General features: G+C 39.4%; 1 protein-coding gene across 13 annotated transcripts in view; it reads left to right on the top strand.

The window, feature by feature from the left end:
- The window catches only part of LOC309868543 (liprin-beta-1), a 177,295-nt gene that overhangs the window by 125,205 nt on the left and 25,751 nt on the right, over positions 1-26,339 (top strand). For 7 of the 13 annotated variants that reach the window (XM_082738497.1, XM_082738495.1, XM_082738496.1 and 4 more), the window contains 8 exons: positions 475-683; positions 8,977-9,063; positions 10,011-10,124; positions 11,042-11,173; positions 15,747-15,839; positions 17,610-17,724; positions 20,940-21,001; positions 24,146-24,230. In XM_082738497.1, coding sequence (XP_082594623.1) covers positions 475-683; positions 8,977-9,063; positions 10,011-10,124; positions 11,042-11,173; positions 15,747-15,839; positions 17,610-17,724; positions 20,940-21,001; positions 24,146-24,230 — 897 coding nt within the window. Of the gene's footprint in view, positions 1-474; positions 684-8,976; positions 9,064-10,010; positions 10,125-11,041; positions 11,174-15,746; positions 15,840-17,609; positions 17,725-19,565; positions 19,599-20,939; positions 21,002-24,145; positions 24,231-26,339 lie in introns of all 13 variants that reach the window. The other 6 variants (XM_082738494.1, XM_082738499.1, XM_082738490.1 and 3 more) reach the window with 2 other exon arrangements.

The following is a 26,339-nucleotide window of genomic DNA, read 5'->3' as shown; positions in this document are numbered from 1 at the left end:
CTGGTAAATTAACCGGAAGCCAGTCCTGTTACCCTTGACATTATGCTATGCGGTTTCCACCAAATTGTGCAACTTCCTTTACAGGGAATTTCTCAAAATCTTATGGTACCTAAATTTATATTTTGGGGAGTACTTGGCTCTATCCACACTGATCTCTACCTTCTTAGCCCTTATTTCCATGAGGTCAGCACATCTTTCACCAAAGTCCATTCATTATGTTCTTACCGTAATACACAGTTGATGTCCCTGTTAGGTATTTGGTGATTGATATTTACCATCAATTATATGGATTTTATTTTTGCACCGAATCACTATGACTTGGAGAGATTCACACGACTCCTTTATTTTCTTTTCCTTTTTGCTTATTTTGATTATTCCTCACTGTGACTGGACTTGCTTGCCACCCTCAGCTTTAGGACATTATGTAATATAAACCCTGTTGTTCTCTCTGTGATTTTTTTTTTTTAAACTTAGGTTCTAAGGCCCTGGAATATTCCAATGGAATTTTTGATTGCCAGTCTCCCACCTCCCCGGGATTCATGGGAAGCCTGCGAGCTCTGCACCTTGTGGAAGACCTGCGTGGCTTGTTGGAGGTGATGGACACAGATGAGAAGGAAGGGTTGAGATGCCAGATCCCAGATTCAACAGCGGAAACACTCGTCAAATGGCTTCAGAGTCAAATGGTAGATAATGGCACATTACAGATCCTGCGCTCGGAATCTCTTGTGGCTTCTTCCAAAATTTAGAACATAGAGTAGCTGATTAGTACAGGGCAGCAGGTTCACTGTGATTTTTATCCCTTAATGCATCCCAGTTCCCTTTAAGGATAATGTTAGTGTACATTTCATGGGCTCCAGCCCACCACCTGATTTTGCCTCTGAAGGTGGACTCGCTTTCTTGGATGACCTGCTGTGGCCTAGAACAAATAGTCCTGTAAAGGAAAGAACCTTGCACGTAATAGATGCTTTCTCAGTACTATTGGAAAATTTACTGTAAAAGGACCAAGAGCAGTTCAGATAGGAAGCAGAGTGAATAGAACCTCCAAAGGCAGCGAGGCAGAGGTCTGCAGTATCTGATAGGAAGTGCCCTCTAGTGATCTGTGGGGGTCATGTCAGTTCTAGGGTGTGAGGGAAGCTATAGAATTGGGCTTCCAATCGCGTTCTTCTTCCCGGAACAGTGAAGCCCCTTTCTAGGCATCCGTCTCAAAAACGGATGGCGTGGAGGATCTGCCCTTTCCCTGAACACTTTGGTATATACCATGGTTTTAATACATTTGGAACAAATAAAATCTAAAGAATGCCACTAAAAAAATTGAGAGAAGAAGATAGAAAAAGTGTTCTTTCTGTAATACGAGTAATGCCACTGAACTATATGCTTAAGAATGGTAAAAGTGACAAATTTTCTGGGTATATCTTACCACCACCCAAAATGAGAACATTAATACTGTGATAAAACTGATGGTTGGATTGTATCTTGGCATTTCCCAATGCAGGTGCTGGAGACAACAGACCTGAATTTCAATTTGGGGGCTGATTCTTAGAAGCTTGCATGATTTGGGGGAGATTTTTTAAGCTGTTTGTCTCGTTTCCTCGTTTGTGAAACAGGGACAACAGCTTCTGCCGCACGGGAGTGTGAGTCCCGGGAGCGAACTTATGAGTGCTTGTCGGTGCGCCTGGTAGACGAGTCGAAAATACAACACTGAAGAGATTGTAGAGGATGGAGGGGAAACTACGGGGTCCATCTGCAAAGAGGGAAAGAAAGTGTTGGCTCCAGTTCCGTGTCACTCCTACATGGTTCACTTTTTTACAAGGCTACAGACATTTTTCAGACTATGGAGAAGCTTTTACAATATTTTAGAGACTTCTTCTCAGTTACATAATTAAGATTTCATTTATGTTTAATGATAGCCACCTTGGGAGTCCATGTCCTTAAGACTGACCGATCTTCTCATTAATGCCACTGGCCCTTTGCAGTTCTAATTACTTTGTCTGGGCCAGGAGACCCCCTGGTTTCCTGTCGGGTGTCGCGTCTTCCTTCCCTACTGATTTCTGCTGTATCATTCTTTCATAGGATCAGAAGCTGGTTCAGAAGAAAGAAAATAGTCACATTAATAGTTTGTTACTTGTGAGGGGATATTAAATCACTAAGAATGAATTTGTTTGAATAAAGTAGCTATAGCTGTAACCTTCTAAACACTGACAAGTTTAAGACTCCGAAGTTCCTCTCCTGTGGTTAAAACAAAACAAAAACCTAAATCTGTTGAGTATGCCATATTTGGTCAAGTACTGAGATAGAAGTATTATCCTGTTAATAGAGATATTAGTGGTGGAGAATTACATGCTTTATCAAGCTCTAAGTTCAAGAGGGCAAACAGAAAAATATGTCAAATTATTTGAGCCAAGCAAGCAGTTTCTGTTTGCTTTAGGTCTAACTCTATGAGTTGCCTAGAACATTCATACTATGCTTTTCCCAATAGAAGACGTTGAGGATCATGACCTTGATCAGGGCGTAAAATCCCACAAGTGACCAGTTACTTAGCAGCTTTAGTATGAGGCATTCGCAAAATCAGCAGAAATGACAAAAGTGCAGTTTTTGACAAAGTGAGTGGAACTGCGATGATAGAACTTCAAATCGGCATCGTGGCCGATAAGATAAATTGAAGTGTGCCTCACTGGCTTCTGACCTGATAAGTCACAATACATTTCCATCGTATTCCTACATTTAAAAAATAGGTCCTATTAATTGCAAGTGTATCTTCTAAAAAAGTTTTTAGAACAAGTTTCATAAAAATAAAAATACTCATGACTTGAGACGTGGGGCACATTCTCTCCAGTCCCTGACTCTCCGCCACATGACCCATTCTAGGCCCGCCGTCCCCAGAATCCCCCACTGCTCTCTGCCCAGCTTCCCTTTTCATGTGTGTCTCCAGGGAATGTTTGTTCCAGCTTTGGCAAACAAGGCCCATCTTAAGATTGGGTCACAGGGTCACAGATCATCTGAGTTCAGCAGTGTCTCACTGAGACATCCTAGCTCACGTGAAAGCTTCTCACCCCCAGAACACTTGTTTCTTGCTCCCGTTGGCTATTGAGTGAAGAAGATGTGTTCTATTTCTGGAAAACAAACACTGAGAAAAATTACAACCCAGAAATAAAAGCCATATTTCTGATTTTGACCACATCTGCTCTCTTGACTTGGAAAGTACAGGAGGTACTCAGGCTTATCCTGAGCTTCGGGCTTTGAAGCACTTTCTGGCAACTTTGAATAAACAGGCATCTTTTTCTAGGAGAGGGTCATGAGTGGGCTTTTTGGGTGTGACGCTGTATATGTGAGATGGATTTCTCCCTTTGGATTTCTTTTTGAGCAGACCTGATGAGATTTTGGAAGAAATAGACATCTTCCTGGAAAGATTGTCTGTATTGCCCCGGGTTCGTATTTATTTTTTAGAGTCATAACAGAAATTTCAGAGGAGACAATAAATGGTGTGTTTCAAGATTGATGGAGGCAGACCTGCTAGTACATAGCGTCATCAGCCAATCAGTGGGGACACTCCAGTGGGGATGCTCCAGTAGCTCCCAGTGGCAGTGCTGTTGCCCTGAGATCATTATGCACAGCACAAGGTGAGAGCCTCACCGCCCTGATTCCATCACACTTGGAGAGAGGACAGGGGAGTGGAGTATTGTTGCCTGGTGGTTTGACTTCCAGTGCTCTTGCCATCATGTTCATTTATTCTTTGGACAACAGTGTATGAGATTCCTTCTTGTGCTGGTAGGCCCTGGTGAAATGTGACTGTGGTGTTCGTGGCCTTCCTGTCTTTCTCCGTTTCTCCTCCAACTCCAGTATCTGGTAGAGAGCAGGCAAACAAATGTCTGCACGCAGCAGTAGAGAGGTAATGCTGGTTAGGGTGCACGAGGCCCTGGTGTGAGAGGGTTCTTTGAGTGGCTGGAGATAAATTTAACCAAAGGAGATTTAGAGGGCTGCGCCTTCCTTTTTTGTCCTTGATACAGAATTTTGAAAAATGTCATCATGAAATAAAAAACTGGATGGCAGTTTTTAAAACTAATTTAAAAAATAAGTGTATTGAGGGGCGCCTGAGTGGCTCAGTGGGTTAAGCCTCTACCTTTGGCTCAGATCATGATCTTAGGGTCCTGGGATCGAGCCCCACATTGGGCTCTCTGCACAGTGGGGAGACTGCTTCCTCCTCTCTCTCTGCCTGCCTCTCTGCCTACTTGTGATCTCTCTCTCTGTGTCAAATAAATAAATAAAATCTTAAAAAAAAATAAGTGTATTGACTTTGGTGGAGACTGTGTATCTGTGTGTGTGTGTGTGTGTGTGTGTCTGTGTGTGTGTATCTGTGTTATAGCAGCAGTCCAACTGTTTCTTAACATTTGTTGTCCTTATAAAATGGAACTGATTTTCTTTTCCATATTGTCATTTAGCTACTCAGCACTCTGATTTGGGAATGTTCTATTCAAACTGAGTTCTGTGTTACAACAGAAGCTAAGTGTAATTGTGGCAAATCACTGCTTGCTTGTTGGTTTGGGATTTAGACAGGACAGCAGAGCTCTGGAAAGAACAAAGCAAAACGAAGCTGGGGAGAGAGGGTAGTCAACTGGAGACCAGTGCAAACCAACAGAACTAAGAAAATTAAAGGAAAATATAGCACGATACTTTAAGTGAACATAGCAGGCAAAACATTCCTGCCTACCTTGAAGTAGTAACCGTTGATATTGTTGTGTGATGGGTACTTAAGGTCTCTACTTTCAGATACAAATGAAATTTTGTATAATAAAACAGTTTTTGAAAGGGAGGCATGGGAAGCAAGATGCTAACATTTATTACATCTTTATACTTGATCGTGGGTCTACTTGACCATTAAAAGGAAAATAATATAAATAGAAGAGCTTCTATCTAGATGACTGTGGGTGAGGTATATTGTGCCTTTAGCATTATATGGAGCATCTGCTCCATGAATTCAGACAACTCATATTCCCAGGGGTGGTTGCTGGCTAACTTTTGGATTCTATAATTCTGTAAGGAATAGAGCCATTTAGACATTTTACCCGTCATGCCAGGAATATCCGGCAAACACCACAAGTTCCTTAATTAAAGTATCACTGTTGCATTCGAGCTGGATCCCTTGCCTTGCTTTTCCCTCCCAAGTGTCCCATACCCTCCTCCACACACACTGTTAGTTGGCTACAATACTATTGAAATCCCCAAGCTGATGCTGATTTTGACTTAAACTTTCAGTTGTATCGAATGTGGTCAGGATGGAGTTGCATCATGAGTGAAAGTAGGAAGAGTTATTTTGAAGGCATCTCTGGGATTTTGAGTAAAGTAATTTGAGCTGGTGTTCAGTGCTTTGGATGTCAAATAGACTCAACAAGAGTTGATACTCAATGTATTTTTAATTCTCTGCCCATGATTTTATAAGAATCTTGGGAGAATCAAAAGAAATGTAAGGTAGTTTTGCCTTGAAGGACCATTAAGGAGAATAAGTGACCAACACTTGTAAGGTCATGAGGAAGCCATCCATGGCAGAATATGGTGAAAAGCTAAGTGGTGAAGGACAAGACAGAGAAGGGAAACCAGTGTAGGGGCAGAAGAGAGTATAGCATAAGGTAAGAAGGAGGAGGTGAGAACTGGCTAAGAAAAATGGATTTGTAGAGGCCGAGAGGAATGATGAATGAGTATAGTGGTGGACACACAGCCTTGGAGTAGATGTTGGAATGGCCAGTGGAGGAAACTGAGAATAGTATGGGTAGAGGTGGTAATTGTAAGTCTCAGGGAAGCAGGAAATTAAGGATCCAAAGGTTATGTGGAATAATGAGCTTTGAGCAGGAAGTAAGACTCAATTCCCCCAAGATGGCGGAAGAAAGGGAAGATGTCGGAGGCCATATATACTCTGCTTTGGAGAAGATAGTATGTAAGGGAGTTCATGCAAGATAGTCTCAAGTATAGTCCATTAAAAAGGCTCTGAAAACACCTCCTAAACATGGTAGCAAGAGGGAGTACAGGCTTCAGGTCAACCACGGAGTGAGAAGTGAGAGGGCCAACTTGCAACCAAATGTTCATTCATCCTGTATTCATCTGATGGTTATTGAACACCTATCATTCGTTATTCATTCCATAGTCATTTGGTTTGAACTCACTGTGTGCCAGGTGCAAAGGCAAACCTACTCACAAAGAAGGCAGTTTGTTGGAAGAGGGGAACATACATGTAGCCACGTCTAACCTCATCTGTTCAGTGTGTTGCCTGCCACGATGAGGATTCCACGATCTGGAATCTCTAACTGGCCTATGAGTGAACAGGTAACTCAAGGAACACTTCATAGGCCAAGCCCAGGTTGAGCTGGACTTTACAGAGCGAGGAAAGATGAGGAAAGGGTGGGAAATACGGCCCGCGCCAAAGGAATAGAATTCGAGAGTGCATGCCACGTGGGGAGGTTTTGAGTGGTCAGGTTGGTAAAGCTTGGGAGTTGGAGGAAAAACAGAGGTGGTAAGGTATTTGCCTAATGGAATTTACCTCCTGCAAGGATTCTTAAGTCCAAGGTAACAGAATTGGCAGAAATAGAAATAAATGTGTGAAGAGACTAGACTTTCACCTGCTTGACTAGGTCAGTGCACTCCTTGAAAAGTATTTAACTACTCCATTGGTGATTCTTAACTTTGGCTTTGTTTTGCTGTGGTGACCTGTGGTCTTTTAAAAAAAGAACTCCTTGAGCATTATGAACTCTTGTAAATATCACTAGTCTCAAGTGTGAGTATGTATGCTCATAGTGAGTCAGTTTTTAGTATTTTGATTCTAAGATCGTTTTGTGATACTGATTTTGGAACATCTGATTTCCATTTCAAATGCAGTAGCTTCGTGAAACCCTTCTAGAACTTGCTATAGCAGCATTTCTAATCTTTCCATCGGAAGAAATAACAACTTTTACTTTTTATCCTCAGTGAACAGAAACCTTTTTTTTTTTCTACCTCATGAAATGTATCTGTTTATAAAAGCACGTGGGGTTTTAAAAGCAGATGCCTGCTAACATTCATCATCAGAATGAGGAATTCAAAGCTGCAGAAGGCCAATCTGAGTACTGCTTCAGATTGAGAACGTGTATCATACATCCTGGCTCTGTTCCAAAAAACTGTCCTTAAGAAATTATGTAAATTTCATTTTTATGGCAGTCCCTGGGGTTGGAAGTCTTTCAGGCCACAACTTGTAATGTATTTGGATTCTTCGGTTTACAATATGACCAGAATTATGCAATGGTTATAGGGCAGGTATGTGGTCAAGCTGATGTTAACAAACTTTATCCACTCTAAATACATGTTGCAGCCTTCCTCAATTAGCTTCTGATTCTTTTGTGGCCTCATGGGCAATGTATCCAGTGCATCTAAGTTTTTAGAAGCAACATGCTGCAATTTCCTTTTTTGTTAGCATGTGCATGTACGAGTGTGTGTGCGTGCGCTCAACACATGCCTTTTATTACTTCCAGAATTTATATGGGAAACTGCATTATTTGGAAAGGTAGTATAAGAATACCAGTTAATTCTGGAAAATAATAGATGTCACATCTGCTGTGTTCTTGGACGATAAGGTTGAGTTTGTGTTTCTCTGGTTTAAACCTGAAATTATTTGCTCTTTTTTTTTTTTTTTTTAAGATTTTATTTATTTCAGAGAGAGAAAAAATGAGAGAGCATGCACAGGGAGGAGAGGCAGAAGCGGACTCCCTGCTGAGCAGGGAGCCTGATGTAGGACTCCATCCCAGGACCCTGGGATCATGACCTGAGCTGAAGGCAGATGCTTAACCAACTGAGCCTGCCAGGCGCCCCTGAAGTTATTTGCTTTCTTCATTGACCTCTGGATGGCCCTATCTAACTAATTTGAGCTCCAGTGGCTTTTATTTCTGTTGTAGTTGAATGAGGAATCAGGAAATTCTATTGGGATTACCCGTCATATGATTATGAGCTACTTACATGAGATAACAAGGGACATATCAGATACACTGCTGTATTTCAAAATGATGTTTTTTATTGTGTGCTCTCCGTGAGCCTTTTTGTGTATCTCCTTAATGGCTTTTATATATGAGACAGCTGAGAAAAAGAAAAATGTGACTCGCTTTCCCAATCGGTGTTTCCTTCAGCATTTACACCATGCACAGACATGTCCGAATCTGATAAAAACGTGCGGGGCTGGAGGGAGGTGAAGAAAGTGAGCACGAATCTAAGCAGAGCCCCAGGCCAGTGCTGTGGTTGCAGGATGATACCTGTTTCCAGGCTCTGCAGGAGCTTGGCGTAACCTAATAGAGTTGAGCAAAGTCACAAAGAGTGAAGTCAGAATGGGAGCTAATAAAGTTCCTGGTAAGGTGTGGATGGGGATGGTTGGGGGAAGTAGTTGTGGACTGCTTCCTAAGCTTTCAGGAGAAGGAAGAAAGGCTTCAAAGACAAAGGGAAGGCTTGCCCTGAGATTTGGTCCTGAGTAACAGGGAGGAAGCTGATATGAGCTGCCCCCAAGGCCTCCTCTGTAAAGACAGGCATTTGCAGTTCTGGGTTTGCAACTTGGGAGGAGAGGGGAGGCACATAAGGGCAGCCCAGGACATTCCCAGTGCCCCCACCCAGAAATAGCACAGATCATTCAGGGGGCATAAGTAATTTCTGCCTGACCACACACTCGCGAAACTTCGTATGACCCAGCTATGCGTCCCTGCGAGCATGTTAGTAACCACTGTTCCTTTTAGGTCATGGTTTTTCTGCTTGATGGGAACTTGTCTGGTTTGGTGATAACATGCCTACCATGCCCATTTTACCTATTTTGAGGCAAATGGACCAAGTTTTAGACTCGTGTTTTCTAGCAGTGGTGGCAGCAGCTGGCTGAATTCTATTCAGGTTCCTTGGATTAAGAATGTATGCCATTTTATTTGCTCACAGTCGTTTCAGTTTTAAAGAGAGTCAAGCCTTACACATACTCCTTCATCTTTTCAGACAAATGGACACCTGCCCGGAAATGGAGAGGTGTATCAAGAAAGGCTAGCACGTTTAGAGAATGATAAAGAATCTCTCGTTCTTCAGGCAAGTGATTTTTAACAATGCTATTCTTCCTCCACAACATATTTACAAAGACCATTTTAAATTGGGATGGCATATTCAGATGCTTGGGAGCCAGATTGCTGATAGAAATAAGTGCTGATAGAAATAAGTATGTACACACAATAGGGAGTGGTGAGGACTGTGGTAGCACCAAGGTGTGCCTCCCCGGTCTAGAGTGAGCAGCCTCGGCTCCTCTGATGACAGCCACAGTGTCATCTAAGCTGACTTTCTGATCTGATCTGTCATCTTAGTTGATCTGGTGTTTTTAATTTACAGCATAAATTGCAATTTTATACCACAGATTTTCATAAACCTGAATATTTTTGAATCTGAATCTATTTAATTTTCAATTTTAAAAATGATCCTGTGAGCTGAACAGAACAGAAGTGAGTAGTGGACTCTGGTTTCGTGGCTAAATTTGAGTTTTCTTCTTCTTAATGTTTTAAATGCACGACAAACATTTTTATTTTGGTATTTTGAGTTAAGTAAATTGCAGTGTATTTATGGGATTGGTGATCATGGGGAAAGACTCACGTGTAGTCCTTGACAGCTTCTCTTTCAAACATAACTCCATTTCCTCTCTTAATCTCTAATACTACCTCCCACTCCCATTCCAACCTCCCCAAAATGATGATCTATGCACATACCCTCTCGCATAAAATGGTTGAAATGAAGTTAACCTATAACTACAAGGTATTGCATATCCCCAATCAGCCCTAACCTCCTTAAAAATTGGGAGTCTGCAGGTCAAGAAGCATCACTTAGATAGGATTGTAAAGGACTGCTGTCTTATTGACAGTTTTTTTTTTTCCCCCTTACAACAAATGGATAGTGACATCATTCCAGTTTTTGCTCTATTTAGAGAAATAAAGTTTGTAGTGGGACCCAAATCCTTCCTAATCTATTGCAGTATTTTGCTCTATATACAGGTAAGTGTGTTAACAGACCAGGTGGATGCTCAGGGGGAGAAGATTCGAGATTTGGAATTTTGTCTTGAAGAGCACCGGGAGAAGCTGAATGCCACAGAGGAAATGCTGCAGCAGGTATGTTCAGAAGCCGTCACTGAGGTGGGGTTTTCTTGCTCGCCTGTTTGAAGTTCTGCACTTGTTTGTTGTGTCCCCTCGGACGCAGCATTGAAGTTCATGATTCACCGAGACTGGCATATTTTAAGCAAAAACCGAGGGTAACAGGGTCTCAAAACACATGCATAACATAGGAAGCGTTCATGTAATTTGAATCTGGAATGAAATACTGATAGGATTATAGGTAGTTTTAATGTTCTTCTTTAAATTTGCATATGGTTTCCTAACCCCCAGATATGAGCATATATTTTATGATTAAGAAAAAGATACGTACCATATGTGACTTTTACTGGGGAAAAGAAAACAAACCCAAACTTGTAATACACCACACACACACACACACACACACACACACAGTGCTCGTAGACGAGAGGGCCTATAATATAGCGGGTAGGGTACGTACTGGAGGGAGACTGTTTCAGTTTGAGTCCTTGCTCTGCCACATCCTTGCTGTATGACCTTTGGCAGGTTTTCAGCCTCTCTGTTCCTCACCTTCCTCATTTGTTGAACACAGATAATTCCTGAGTTATCTTTAGTAGGAGTTTCTGCTTTAGAAAGTTGTTTTGAGGATCGAACCACATCAGAACAGTGCCTAACACAGAGCGACCCTGTCAGCATCAGTGTTCTCATCAGGCTTTGAAGCAGTTAAGATTTCTGCATATCTAGAGCATGTACGTCTCCCCAGGAAGTAAGCGCACACTTAGTTCTGCTCCATGAAGGTTCACAGAAGCAGATAATATTTTCAAATTTTATCTGTTTAGTGATTAATCTTTACCACATTCCCGACTTGATAGTTACTGCTTTGCAGGGTAAGACACAATCATATGTGGTGATTTGTAATAAAACAAGTTTTGAGTGTATCTCTTAAATTCCAATAGGAGCTTCTGAGTAGGACATCCCTAGAAACTCAGAAGTTGGATCTGATGGCTGAAATATCTAACTTGAAGCTTAAACTGACCGCTGTGGAGAAGGATAGATTGGATTATGAAGACAGGTTCAGAGACACGGAGGTAAGTGATACCCTCCCCCTTAACATACATATGCGTGTGCGTCTGTATATGTCATACACATATTTCCAGAGCAAGTTGAAATTCCTTGTAGGCGTGAGGGGGAGGTAGTTAATTGCTAGGTGCTCTCGTTCATCCGTGCTCCTTTTTAGGAATAATCTTTAATTACATTGGCTTTTTTTACATTGACTTTTTAATCACTAAATGCTCATGGCAGTATTTATTGTGAGACTTTTTGTTGTTCATACCTTTTTTTAAATTGTGAGACTTTTGATATGAAATTTTAATCCTTTCATTAGTCTTTAGAAAGAACTTTTCACTTTGTGGCATTTGGAGCTTCTCTCTGTTCGTCTGCCTGTCTGTCCTCCTGTCCGTCCTCCTGTCCATCCGTAGTGGTTTTCTTCATTATGGAAATAATGGGTTTAAGTGTATCACTTTACTAATAGCCATTTTTAAGTTGTACTGATTGTTTTCTATATAATAAGTAAGTTTGAAAATATGTACAGAGAACATGCTTTTATTATATAATCATAAAAATCAGATTTTTAGAGTTTATTCAGTTTGGCCTTCTACTTTTGGTCTCTTCCACACATAAATCATACCAATTAAATAAAGCTCAGTATACTTTTGTGAAATTTGGGATAGATTCTACAACTTGAAGTACCCATTTTTGTGGTTAAACATGTTTTGTTCTTTGGGCTGTTTTATTGTTAATCTGGGTCTTTTATTTGCTTATTATTTGTTGTTGGGAAAAGAGAGCATATCCGTTTGAAATCTGTTTATTTGGAAAAAATTTGAAGATCTGCAGGACTCCCTTATCTCCCAGGGAATCTCTTCCTTTCTCTCTCTTTTGTTTCCTCGGTTGGAGTATGGAAAGTTGTCATACTGCATTAGAAACTGCGTCCCAAGAAGCGGAGAGGAGAACTCATTTAAGTATTCTTCCCCCTCTGTTTTCTTTGCACACGTTTCTTTGAAGCCAACTCTGTACCATCATGATAACGGGGTCCCTTAGGTATGTTACTAGCTGTGGGCAAGTCCCGCATAGACTGGCTTTAGTGAGATTTACTCCATTGCTATTTTCCAAATTCAATTTTCTGCCAAAATGGAACTGTAATGGAAGGTCTTGGCATATGTGTTACTTCCTCAACAGCAAAAGGAAATCCCCAACTTAGTTCACGTTCAATCTTCAAAAGTTGTCAGTCACCTATATGAGCATGTTCCTCACTTGATTGAGGCTGGGGCTCTTAGAACAGAGCTGAGAAAGTCATCCAGTTTCTCTAAAATTGTCCCTTTTGTGCTTTCTTGAAAAAATCCATTTGGATATTTTCCTCTATTTCCTCTCTGTCATTCCCTGACTCCACACTTGCTGCATAACATGACAGAGTTCAGTCAACAGATGGACTGCGTGCCATGGAGGTTACTCTGGTGCAGGGAAAGACGTCGCAGTGTTCTGGTCAAGAGTTGGCCCTTTCCCTTGTGTCCATAAAGCTGAGGGGGAGTCATCCTGCATGACTGGTTAATTTGGATCGGGGATGTTAACCAAGCATTGGGACTAAATAGAAGTGGATGTGTTAGGATTTTTTGGTAAGACTCCAGAGCAGTAGTCACATCTCTTGAGTTTGTCTGCGTTTTTTTAAAAAAGATTTTATTGAGTTGAGAGAAAAAGAGCGTGTGAGCAGGGGGAGAAGGTGAGGGAGAATCTCAAGAGACTTTGTGCTGAGTGAGGAGCCTGTCGTGGGGCTCGATCCCATAACCCTGAGCCGAAGATCAAGTCAGAGATGTAAGCGATTGAGCCACCCAGGTGCCGTGTCTGCATTTTTTTAATAAAACTTTTTTTTTTTTTTTCCTGGTGCTTCCTTCCTTTACTCATTACTCATGCATTTTCAATCATAAACAAAGTGATCCTGTCATCAGACTTTCAGTAAACTCAATCCTTGATTTTTTTCTAAGATATTTAACACTATTGGTAAAATACCACATGCATATCTAGAGATTATAAACTATAATCTGATCAACCTCATTACATATAACAACAAATAAAATAGTCCTCAAAATTAAAACCGAATTGAATATGCTCTTTCCTATTTTTGTTCCCTTAATAAAATGTTTGGTGGGGGCGCCTGGCTGGCTCAGTCAGTACAGTGTGCAACTCTTTTGATTTCAGGGTCATGAGTTCAAGCCCCATATTGGGTCTGGAGCCTCCTTTAAAAACAAACAAAAGTTTCCCTGGCTGTTTCATGAATCCAAAATTCCTTAACTTTGTCTTAGAATTTTAGATTATTTGGAGATTAATTTCTAAGAAAATATTGGAGTGGGGAAGAAATACAGGCACTTCTGAAAGATTAAGGGTAAAAGTCTTGAAATCCTGGAATTTTGAAGACTTGCCTGGAATGGCTGATAGGAGATGCTTAACACTATTCAACAGTGCCCCCTTCTGGTAAGAGTACAGATGCCAGAAATTGCGTTTCTGCGGAGCCTGAAGTTTCTCGGAGAGGGAAAAGGGACTAGTAACAGGGGTTTTCTTTTTATAAAGAACTGAATTGGAAATAATTTGAATTCCATTATTTTAAAGTCTTATATTGAGCTATTTCCAGATTTTCCAGCTTGACTGACTGTGGAAAAACAGGACTTCTTTCAGGTTGGAGATTTACATTCATACTTAGTGTTGCCAGAAGGGAAATTTGGGTAGGGTTTGTTTGTTTGTTTGTTTGTTTGTTTTTTAACAGAAAAATTATCTCAATTTATAATTGTGGTTTTTTTAGTTACTTCTTTTTGCAAGTTGTCACTGTTTCTAAAAGAAGAGTTAAAATAAGACAATACCAAATAGGAATTCAAAGCTGCTAGCCATGAAAAAGTGGCAAGATATATATTAAAAAGACCAGGAGATGAAGGAAGGTCACTAAGAATTCTAGTATGCAAGAATGATTAATAAAATGGGGGATAAATAAATGGGAGAAACTGACTTTTTCCTTAGACTTTAATTCCGAACCTGTAGATAAGGAATCACAGCTAAAATGTTATTAAATGATGTCAAACAGTTCCTGACCTCATTCGTGAAAGGAGGAAACCGCTGTTCCCTTACTGAGGTACTGTACTAATAACAACTGTACTAGGGGCACCTAGGTGGCCCTGTCAGTTAAACCTCTGACTTGAATTTTGGCTCAGGTCAGAATCTCATTGAGCCTTGCCTAGGACTCCATGCTTAGTGGGAGTCTGCTTGAAACGTCTCTCCTTCTAAGCCCCTCTTTAGGAAAAAAAAAAAAAAAAGAAAAAATAATTATAATAATAACTAATGCCTAATTATTATATAGTACTGTTAAGTAATTTAGGAAAGGCATCCCTCTCCCCATGTGTGAATCATTACTCATAGAAGTTTAGTAAGAAAGTTTTATTTCTTATGGTATTGCTTCTTTTTTATGGCATTTTTGTATAGTTCTGTCATCTGTTTTTTTGTGGCTCAGGAGTAGAGGACTTGTAAAATGAGGAATAAAAAATGTTAACCATTGGTGGAGTCTTGATGGTTTGTAATCAAAAAAGAAATCCTTTCCACAGTATTTGAAGTTGGTATTGTATGGCATTCTGATTCCCTTTTCCTACTGTCTGGGCTCTAGACAAAAATATGTTACTGTTTCTTAGAACACTTAGACAAGTTTTACAAGCAAATTAGTTTTTGTTTTGTTTTGTTTTGTTTTAATGTGAAAGAGAAAAGCTTCTGGCTGTATTTGTATTATGAAAACCTTAGGATTATTTTCTTTTTCCTGTTCCAAATGTAACATTCATGTTATGACAATCTATTTGTAAATTACAGGGCCCTCATCCACCCTCAAGCTGAGAATCCTTGGTTTAAAAGGTTTACATTTCAAAAAAAAATAATAAAAGGATTTAAATTCCATTCCATTCTCCCAGACTGGGTTGATGAACAATCTATAGTTTTGTTAGACAAAGGAAGAAATTGTAAAAATATTTTTATAAATAATCCACAGATCACTGAAAAGGCCCTAAAAGTAATGGCTTTACTTAAAGAAAATTTTTCTAGTTAATTTTTAAAGTCGGAATCTATATGGTGATTTTTAGTCCAGAAATAGCTGATGATTGATGTATGCGATTGGCTACCTTTGTTAATCAAAATTGAAAGTCACCTTTTAACTCTTAAGCTAGGAGACAAACTGAGGGTTGCTGGAGGGGTGGGGGGTGGGGGGATGGGGTAGGGGACTGGCATTAAGGAGAGCACGTGATGTGAAGAGACTGGGTGTTATATAAGACTAATGAATCACTGACCTCTACCTCTGAAACTAATGATACATTATATGTTAATTATTTGAATTTAATTTTTAAAGAATTACCTTTGATTTCCATAATCTCATGATTGTGGGCCAGATGCATGGAGAATTTAAAATAGTGTTTTAACTAGAAAGATGCTTTGGGCCTCAGGGAGATACATTTATTTCCATTTGTCTGATCCAATTCCTACAACCTGAACCCAGGGGCTTGCTGACTAGGTTTCCAAGCTGCTATTTTGGCCTACATAGGTGTGTTGTTGCTTTCCTAATGTGTTTCACTGTTCCTTCTTTGACAGGGGCTAATGCAAGAGATCAATGATTTGAGGCTAAGAGTCAGTGAAATGGACAATGAAAGACTTCAGTATGAAAAAAAGCTGAAATCAACCAAGGTAAGCTTTCTCAATGGCAAAAATTTGTAAACAGCCTGACTCACTTACCTATGATCCATAATACAAGTTCTCAACTCAATAGATGATAAAGAAGTTATCTTACAAGTGAATGAAATTTCCCCCCAAGCTGGAGACTTTCTTGAATTTGAACACCACTATTCTGAATTTTTAAAAATTGGGGCTTTAACTAATCTAGTGAAACATAACCTGTTATTTCTGTTAGTTAACCTAACCTCCTTTATAAACCGATACTATTTTCTTGGATATTTAGGCTTGTGCTTTTCTATCTGTGGTTTCTTTCACACCTCTGTCTCTCTACCAGTCTTTAATGGCCAAACTTTCTAGCATGAAAATCAAGGTGGGTCAGATGCAGTATGAAAAGCAGCGGATGGAACAAAAATGGGAGTCACTGAAGGTGTAGTAGACTTTGGGTAATGGGGTCCTGGGCCTGTTTGCTTTCTGGCTTGCGCTGTTTTGCCATGATAGTGTTTTTTAGTAGCATGTGCATTCATCGTGTGTGTGTCATCTGTTTTTTTAAAAATACATTTAAAAAAGCTGATGGAAGGGCCAGTGCGATCCCTGATGTTGTTTTCAGAAACATATGAAATAATTAATGAAAAATAATAAATGGGCAAAATAAAAATATTCATTTAGAAATTTGATCTCATCCTCTTAGAGTATCTGAGATCCAAGCTTGGTAAAATAGTTGTAAAAATGCACCTGGAAAAAAATATCCACTTTGCCTCATACTGCTTCTTCCTTTGGGACTTTCTTACAGGTTAACTGTATCGTGACAGTGAGTTGAAATTACTGCTGTAAAGAAGCTTTTTGCCAGTGCTACTGAAAATTCCTTGTACTTGGGATCCATGCCTATCATAAGTAAAAAGTATAGGGCCAGCTTTCTTGCTTCTTTGGAGATCTTCTCATAGTACTAAACACAATACCTACCTTAAGAGACTGAAAATAAAATGTTTATCAGTTACAAAAATACACTTATTAGCACTGCAGAGCTTTATTTTCTGTGCTAAAATACAGCCAGCAAAATTTCAGTTTGCTAAAGCTAATTCTTCACCAAAATTAAACTGAAAATTTAACATTAGTAAATAGAATATTGGACTTGGAATCTTTAATAGCTACATAGTAGACCAGAAGGGGGGGATTTAAAATCTGTTAAATCTTTTTTCCATTGTTGTGGGAGACTCTGTCCTTTTATTTTGGTGATGAAGATGAATTAGTTAGTCCCATGATTTGGCTAACATTGTTCATCACTTGCTACCTTACCCATCAATTAAGCTCTGCCTTGTTTATGCTCAGGGAACATGAATGCCATCTTGAAATACTAAATGAATCTCAGTCAAGTCTTGATATATGTTTTCCAAATTGCATTTTATTTTGCTTTTATGACACTCGGGGTCTAATTTGATTATCATCCTTGATTAACTGGGGGAGGGTTTTTTTTTTGTTTGTATAACATAAGCTTTAAAACTTAGGGCTACTCAGGTCCTAATTACACTTTAAAGCATTTTGTTTTAATTTGGTCACACAGAAACTTGAAACACTTATTCCAGAATTATTAGACATTGACCTTCATTAATTGTCTTGCTTCCTGCTTCCTCTTGCCACTGTCTGGTTTCTGAAGTCTGCATCTAGATTCCTATCGTTTTTTGTTTCATTCCCAAAAACTCATTATTGACTTAAGAGTTAACATGCTCCCTGAATATTCTCCTTTAGTCATAATTCCCTGTTGTAAAACGAGCTTATCATTTGTAGGATGAACTGGCATCTTTAAAAGAACAGCTGGAAGAGAAGGAATCTGAAGTAAAAAGGCTACAGGAAAAACTGGTGTGCAAGATGAAAGGAGAAGGGGTGGAAATTCTCGATCGAGGTGGGCACATACATTTGACATTTGTTCTCTTACTTTCTTAGAAACCTCCCTGTGCAGCCCTCCCTTCCTCCCCACACCTGCAAAAGAACCCCGTGTCAGTGGTGAGTCCTTTCAGAGAAAGGAGAAGGGTAGCGGAAACCAGCTGAGGCCAGGACAGCAGGGCCTCCTCCGAAACTCTTCCCTGTGCCTGGGGATCTAGTAGCTTCCTCTTCAGCAGCTGGAGGAGAGCAACTCTGTACTTCATGCGGTGTTTATTATGCATTACTAAGTTGTGAATTCTGTTGAGACAGTTCTTGTTCTGATGGCAGTACAAGGAAGTGATAGAAAGCATTAAAAGGGAACATTATCATGTCCCAGGTTTAATCTCCCTCTGAACTGAACTTGAAACAGCATGAACTAAGAGATTTAGAAACCGTTCCTTACACTTTTGAGAGAAGAGAGGAAAGGACTTTGCATCTTTGGAAGATCAAGGAAAATTTCTTATGGTGGACTGAGCCCTCAACCTGCTAGAAAGCAAAAATAATCCTCTTTTTTGAAAACGTGTGTGAATTTATCAAAAATTTTTCTCATAACTGAGGAAGTTTGTCTTGAATATTGTATGGACTGTCATTTTTAATACACGTTATATGTGATAGAAAATAACTTGAATGAAATGTGTTTTTTATGTTATATTTGGAAATATAAATGCACAGAATACCTGACAACACTAGGTTTGATTTAACCTTTCTTTGCTATTATAAATCACTGTGGCATGCAAACTACAAAGCAACTTCTGACTCTTGAAACTAAAAATTCCATTGAGTGTAGCTTTAGTACATTTTTATGTGAGCATCGGTAACCTCACTGTCTGAACAATGAAGGGCTTCAATTAGGTTACCTGTAATGTCTTTCTTGGTTCTAGAATACCCTGGCTTTATATCCCTGTAGTTGTAATTCCCTATGGATCAGAAAGCTAACTCATCAACCATTGAAGGATTTTTCCCCCCCGTGTGTATTTTGGCATATAATAGAATTCTGGCGTTGTATTTTTTTGTAGGAAGCTCTACACTCAACATGGGGTTGGAACTCACCTCCCCGAGATCAAAAATCACATACTATATACTGACTGAACCAGCCAGGCATCCCTAGATTTGTGTAGTCTTTAAAGGATGTTCACAGATAGGTCATGTCTTTAGGGTTTTAAGAATAAAATGGAATCATGTTGTGAGCTAGAGAACGTGTTGGAGTAGTGGTTCCCAAAGACGGATACTGGTCTATGAACTGCTTATCGCCAACACACAGCCCGATAAACATAAGAGTCGGGAGCAATGTTTAGAAACTTCATAGCAATCTGATGTTGGCATAAGATCTCACTGCGTGATCAGTGGACTCATCTCATTGAACGGGAGGTAGACCATGTCAGAGTCATTGAATTTGAGTGGTGAGGTTCATGTGTCCTAAGCCAAGTGCTGGGCACATTCAGGAAAGCCATGTGCTGACCCGTAATGGAAATGTTACAACCAAACATCACTAATGGTGTTTTCACCCCGTAGAGTATAAGGACTGCTTGTATTCCACAGACCTAACTTTAATATGCCAGGAAATCAGGGTTCACAGAGAAGAAGTGACAGAGGTAGGAACTCAAATCTAGGTCTTTGGATGAATTATATTCTCTTTCTAACCTTACACAGAGCATCATGCATTGCAGTACCATTCCTAAAGCCACAAAATAGTGTTTAATATTCAGTTTTTATAGGGTTAGCTTCTTTATCTTAGGCAAAAGACTAAATAATAGTACTTTTAAAATATTTATTGTTGTAATGTATATACTAACTTCCAATTCGATGGGTTTTCCTGCACAGATGAAAATTTTAAAAAGAAGCTCAAAGACAAAAGTAAGGTTTTTGGTGTCTTTCCATCAGCCTTAAATTCACCAAAAGTACTACTTGGACTGTTCTTTGCATGTGTTTTAAAAACATTTATCTCACCAAAGATGTGAAGTTGCTTCATCGATAAGCTCCCCATTTCTTCAGAGTGCACAAAATAGAGCGTATATAAACAAACAGTAAAAACAAGGAGTAAAAGGTCATTTTGCTGATCCCCCCCCCCCCGATTCAGCCCTTTTGCTCCACAGGGTATAGCAGAACACCCAGAGTAACAGAGGGGAGGAAGAATTTTTTTTGTAGTTCAGGAGACAGAGTATCAGAGGAGAAAATTACTTTTCAAGGTTTTGTAGCCCACTTCTTCCCTGAGATCTACATTAGGAACTAAACATACCCTGTTGGTGTTAGGCAAGAGATTGTACCCAGGCCGATTAACAGAACCCAGATTATCTAATGCATCATCGAGATAAATCATTAATTAATAGACTCTTTCCTCCAGATGTTGAATTCTTACACCCAGAGAATTGGGCATCAAAAAAAAAAAAAAAAGGGCAATTTCTACAGAATATACCTTCATATTGAAAGTGTTGTATCAGTGATGAATGATGCATTTTAAAACTTACCTTAAGTAGTAGTTTGTTTGTTTTTTTTTTTCTCAGAAGCAGGTAACCTTAGCTCAATTTTTTTTTCTGTTTGAATTTTTTAAATTTGTGATTTCGTTTTAGGTTGACATTTCATCTTAAAATATTGGTTCTTTTATTATTAAAGTAATGTGCTTTTGTATTTGACTGTCAAATTTTAAGGAAAATCACATTTACCTTTTAAAATAGTGTCAGAAATGATGTTTATAGATGAAGCAAAGTACTTATCCTTCTGTATGGAACCTACAACCAACTTCATAGCATGACTGCTATAGATGCCACATTCCATCAGGCTCTTACCATTCATGTCTCCATCTTGGTTAAAACTGAGTATCCTGTCCTCTGCTTATGTCATTGTGTACACCGTCCATCGCTTTCGCCCACTGCTTTCTAGGTTTCTTGTTTCTTTTTATTTTTTAATTGAAAAGCTGTGTTTTCGTAGTTGTAGCACTGAAATTTCACCTTCCGTGTTCTCGTGAGGATTTTGTTATTGCTTCGAGAGAGGGTAGTTAGCTCTGACCCATATTGTTTGCTTTCTGGAGTGATAACTATTCAGGCGACATGGAAGGTGTTCATTTTTCAGATTTTCCCCAAAAGAGGATATGGACGGTAAACATTTCATTAAAACGCTTCAGTCTGAAGAGTCAGCCCTTTGTTATTGTCACACACCTTAACAAAACTGACTTCTGACGTGTTCTTGTGATATTTTCAGATATTGAAGTGCAAAAAATGAAAAAGGCTATGGAATCTTTGATGGCAGCAAATGAAGAAAAGGTATCTAGATGAAATTAAAGTATTTATGTGGGTGTGTACCACCATTTTGATCACTCCATGAGTTTTCTTGAGATATGCCAGGTTGGAAGAACCCTACACACTACTGATGTTGAGGGACAGCCGTTCTGCCTTTCTACCTTCATGTGCCTGCGCTCGGTGATGGCAGTTGTCATTGTGACTGTGTGGGTAGAGTGGTGACCGGCAGCACTGGGTCCACTGAGATCTCCCTCTCCCACCTCCCTGTGAATCTGGAAAAATGTTCAAGCCCTGAGATCATTTCTTTATATTCAGGTGGGAAATGAGAGAAAGGATACAGTCCATAGTGCATCCTTTCTGGGCTCGCATGAACTCTGAAAGGGGTGGTCCCTGACAACTGTTAGCTTCCCGATGAGGTTAATTTTCTTCATATCATTTTCTTCACACTCCTGGATTCTTTCACATGAGGGATTGTCTCTGTTCTCCTGAGAGGTGAGATACGAGAACAGAGGCATCAGTACCATGAAATAAAATATGGCCCTAGGCTGTCTTTTAGCTTTGTTGGCCAAATGCCAGGGACTCCAGAGTCTTCTTTCCTGTTGCTTCACTGATTTCATTCTGATGAGAGCAGGGAAACAGTGTCCTCTAAAGCAAGGTGTTTTTTCATGGCCTACCTGATCAGCCATATACCCAGCGGACAGCAGCAGTCGGGTTCAGCTCGCATCATCAGAACTACTCTTACACCTCATGTTACTCAATGAATAGAACAAGGAGGCATTTTCCCAAGAAAAGAGTCATTTAAAGGAAGTAAAAAAACAAGCAACTGCCAAAGAACTTTGCCTTGATCTTTTTGTCTCAGCTTGTTTCTTTCTCTAATTCTTGTGTTCTCTGTTTTACTCTATATTTTTGCCGTTCATTCTCTTTATTTGCTCTTTATTAGGAAATAAACTCATTGCCCTCTCCACCCACCTATATTTAGGTTTCTTTTTGCTAGTCTTTACCACTGTGGAATAAAAAGGAAAGTCATTAGCAAGGGGCCCATGTAGTTTTTACTTTTTTTTTTTTTTTTTAGATTTTATTTATTTGAGAGAAAAACAGCAAACAGGGAGCTTGATATGGGGCTTAATCCCAGGACTCTGGGATCACTACCTGAGTCAAAGGTAGACGCATAACTGACTGAGTCCCCTCGGTGCCCCCATAGCTTTTACTTTTAAAAAAGTAATCACAAATTCATTTAGTCTTAATTTCTCTCTCTCAAAAAGCATCAATAACAAACAAATCTCCCAGTGTTGACTGAGGGCTTACTAGACATTCAAACTGCCTTAGGAGCACCAACGCTGACATAAGTTTTTAGTAGTTCCACAAGGCTTCAAAGAGGTCGCATTTGAGCAAAATCTGAGGAAAGGCAAGAGTTGTTTATCAGGAAAACGAAAGCTTCTAAGGAGAGTATCTATGAACTAAACATGTCTCAAAAGCCCACACTTGGCACAGCCCAGTGCATGTTGGGAAAGTTCAGAATGAGATAAGGTAGAGGGGTATATGAAGCTGACATTTACACAGGTTGACAGGATTTTTGAAAATATTATTTTGGATTTGAGGGCTCCTGGGTGACTCAGTTGGTTAAGCACCTACCTTCAGTCAGGTTACGATCACAGGGTCCTGGGATTGAGCTCCACATCAGGTTCCCTGTGGGAGTCTGCTTCTCCCTCTCCCTCTGCCCCTTCCTCCTGCTGCTTCTCTCTCACTCTCACCCTCTTTTGGTCTCAAATAAGTAAAATCTTGAAGTAAATTTTTTTGGGGGATTTGAGAACAAGTTTCTAGTTTGAGTAACGAGGTGAATGATAGTGCCCTCAAAGAGTTAAGGGAATCTAAGCTCAAGTACCAGGGGCAAATAATGAGCTTAATTTTAGAGACATTCACTTCCATGTTCTCATGGGACTTTTAAAAGGAGATTTCTCATAAAAAGTTGGAAAATGAATCTAAATTTGAGGGTTAATGTATAATTATAGATGGGGTAGGGAGTGAACCCAGTCCATTTTAGGAAAAATACAGAATTATAGATTTTCGGAGACTAAGCTATAGTTGATATGTAAATTAGCTTTTGCTCCATGACAAATCACATTTATTATTTCTCATACTTCTGATGGTTGATTAGGGGGTTCTCCTGGTCTGGGCTGGCTTTGTTGATCTCTGCAGTTAGCTGGTGGGTGGGATGGGGCTGGATGGTCTAGGCTGGTGTGACTCACATGTCTAGTGATTAACATCCTTGCGTAGATTGGGCCCATCTGGGATGTCTCTTTTCCAAATGATATCTCGTCTTCCATTAGACTAGCCTGTGCTTCTTCACATAGTGAAGGTTCCCTGGAGCAGAGAGAGAGGGCAAACCCTAACCACATTTGTTGATATCTCTTTGACCAAAGCAAGTCACATGGCCAGGCCCAAAACCAGTGAGAGAAGAGCTAGGGAGCCCATTTTTTTAGGATCCACCAGAGTGGGGATAAAGGACAAAATCTTAAAGCACTAACATTTTATAGACTGGGCTGGGTAGATAGTGAAAGTAGAATATCTATCTGGTCAAGGAATTAAGAAATCAAAATAGAAGAAAAGAAAGAGTGGAAAGAAAAGTGAAGGAAAAAGGCAGAAAGAGTGGGGTCAGTCAAGTATCAGAGGTCAAATTAGAAAAAGGATGAAAAGTTCTCTTATTTTTAGTAAATATGAAGTCTCTGATGACTCTGATGACTAATTGGTACAACTTTGGCTGAGTGTTTTGAGAAGAGAAAGGCCAGATTGTGATTGATGACAGCAGGTAAAGACAACAGGTGTAGTAGATCTTTCTTTCAAGACCTGCCCATAAGTTGGAGAGGAGAATAATTAAAGTTGATTTTTTTCTTGTTTTGTTTTTGTTTTTGTTTTGTATCTTATTACCTTGTTTTGTTTTTGTTTTAAAGATGGCAGCTGAAGGATAGGATCTCTAAATTTAGAGGTACTTTTTCTCTATCTCTGATGTACGTAGGAAAACTGGTAAAATGTAGATATTACCAGTTTTACTAAAGTTTAGAAATATTCCTTGAATAATGTAAATAATTCATGTCTCCCTATTCTTTGTGTTGCAATTACTTTTACTGTTTAAAGTCATAGTTTAAAGATGACAATTTATTTTATTAATAGGATCGGAAAATAGAAGATCTTCGACAGTGCCTGAATAGGTACAAGAAGATGCAAGATACAGTGATACTGACCCAAGGTAAAAAAGGTACTGTAGCTCTATAGGTTTTTCTACTTTACTTGATTTTAAGTGGCTATGAACTTTAACATTTGTTTTCATTTTCCTGGAATATCCATTGTTCCAAAATATTTATTTATTATTCCAAATTTATTCAACAATATCATTAGGAAACAATATCATACACTTTCTTGCTGAGTAGGCCAAAGAGAATACTGTGGACTGGTTGGTCAAGGAGAACCTCTGTGTGGAGTTCATCAGATAGCATTCTAGACAGAACAGTGTGTTCTAGAGCCTGTGGGGAGGGGCATCTGGGTGGCTCAGTGGGTTAAGCATCTGCCTTCAGCTCAGGTCATGATCCCAGGGTCCTGGGATCGAGTCCTGCATTGGCCTCCCAGATCAGCAAACAGTCTGCTTCTCCCTCTACCCTTCCCTCCTGCTTATGCTTTCTCTCTCTCTCTCAAAAATAAATAAGTAAATTTTATTCATTCATTCATTCATTTATTTATTTATTTGTTTGTTTGTTTATTTATTAAAAGAGCTTATGGGGAAAATGGGCTTGGTGTATTTAAGTAGTAAAAAGACCGTTGTGACTGACTGGAAGGAAGTGATCAGGGGGAGGATGAGAGGAGATGAGCCGAGCGGATAGAAGTTAGCGTTGGCCAGGTCAGGCAATGTGAGGCATTCAGCTCTGTGAGCCCAGAGGGATCCACGGAAGGGTTTTTACAAGTCTGCGGCATTTTCGTAACAAATGGACCATATTGGGAGGAGGGAGCAGTATCAGAAGAAGAGAAGCCAGTCAAGAGGCTCTTGCAGGATTCCAAATGGAATGTTAATAATGGTACTGATTAGAAACACATTTTGGTGTTCGAACTAACACAGTGGTGTGACGAATTAGATGAGAGTGAAGAAGAGGAAAGAATCAAGAAAGACTGATGTTTTTGACTAAAGCGACCGGGGGTGGGGGGTGGGTGTGTGATGATTCCATTTACCAAGGTAGCGAAGCCTAGTGAGGGCGCACTGAAATGATTAAGGGGGGTTGTGTTCAGCTTTGAATGTGTTAAGTTAAAACATAAAATAAAACCAAAACCATAAGACATCTAAGTAAAAATAGTCACGCTTTGATGGGGATTAAGGAGTGCACTTGTTGGGATGAGCACAGGGTGATGTTGGGAAGTTTTGAATTACTATATTGTATACCTGAGACTAGTATTACACTGTATGTTAATTAGAATTAAAAACTTAATAAAATAGTTATGCCTTTTGATGTGGTATTATTCTATAGGTGCATGGTTCAGTTGGCCATCCTCAAATGTGGAAAATCTCTGGGGGTCATTTAAAACAAAAGTGTTAAGAACGTTGGAAGTTTTCTCATTCATTAGCACTGCAAGGTGGGGTTATTTGCTCTAAAAGTAAACATGAGTAATAAATTTTTTCAGAGATACTTGTGAAATACTCAGATTTTGGAATTTCAATTTCGATGAGTTCAAAAAGAAAGAAAATCCTACTTCAGACGAGGATTTCTGAGAGGGGAAAAAAAATGGATCTTCATCTTATTTTCCACAGGACTTAGTGTATGTTAAAATTTTAAATATCCAAATGAGCAAGCAAATGAACCTCTGTCAGTGTTCTTACAGCGATTCTCATCACTCAGCATTTTCTCTGCCTTCAAGAGAGTGTCTCTTTTTAGACAGTATTACAAATTAACAAGTGATTAATTTTTACGTAGTCATAACATTTATTTTTTTTAAAGATTTTATTTATTTGACAAAGAGAAAGATCACAAATAGGCAAAGAGGCAGCTGAAAGAGAGGGGAAAGCAGGCTCCCTGCTGAGCAGAGGACCCTGAGATCATGACCTGAGCCGAAAGCAGAGGCTCAACCCACTGAGCCCCCCAAGCGCCCCTGTAGTCATAACATTTAAAACAGTATTTGATTTTATAGAATCTCAATACTGTAGTTTTTATATTTAAAAATCAAAGGAAAACATTAATTTTTATAATTATAAAACATAAGAAAATCAAGAAAAGAGGTATTCTTCATAATTGCACTGACATGATCATTTTTGTCAGTTTCATGGGGTTGTTTGTTGTTGTTGTTGTTGTTTGTTTAATCTGGTTTTGTTTTAAAATAGACTCCA

This window comes from Mustela nivalis (genome assembly GCF_964662115.1).
Source record: "Mustela nivalis genome assembly, chromosome: 7".
NCBI classification, from domain to species: Eukaryota; Metazoa; Chordata; class Mammalia; order Carnivora; family Mustelidae; genus Mustela; species Mustela nivalis.
The sequence above is the reverse complement of the archived record's forward strand: the minus strand, read 5'-3'. Positions and strand labels throughout refer to the sequence as shown.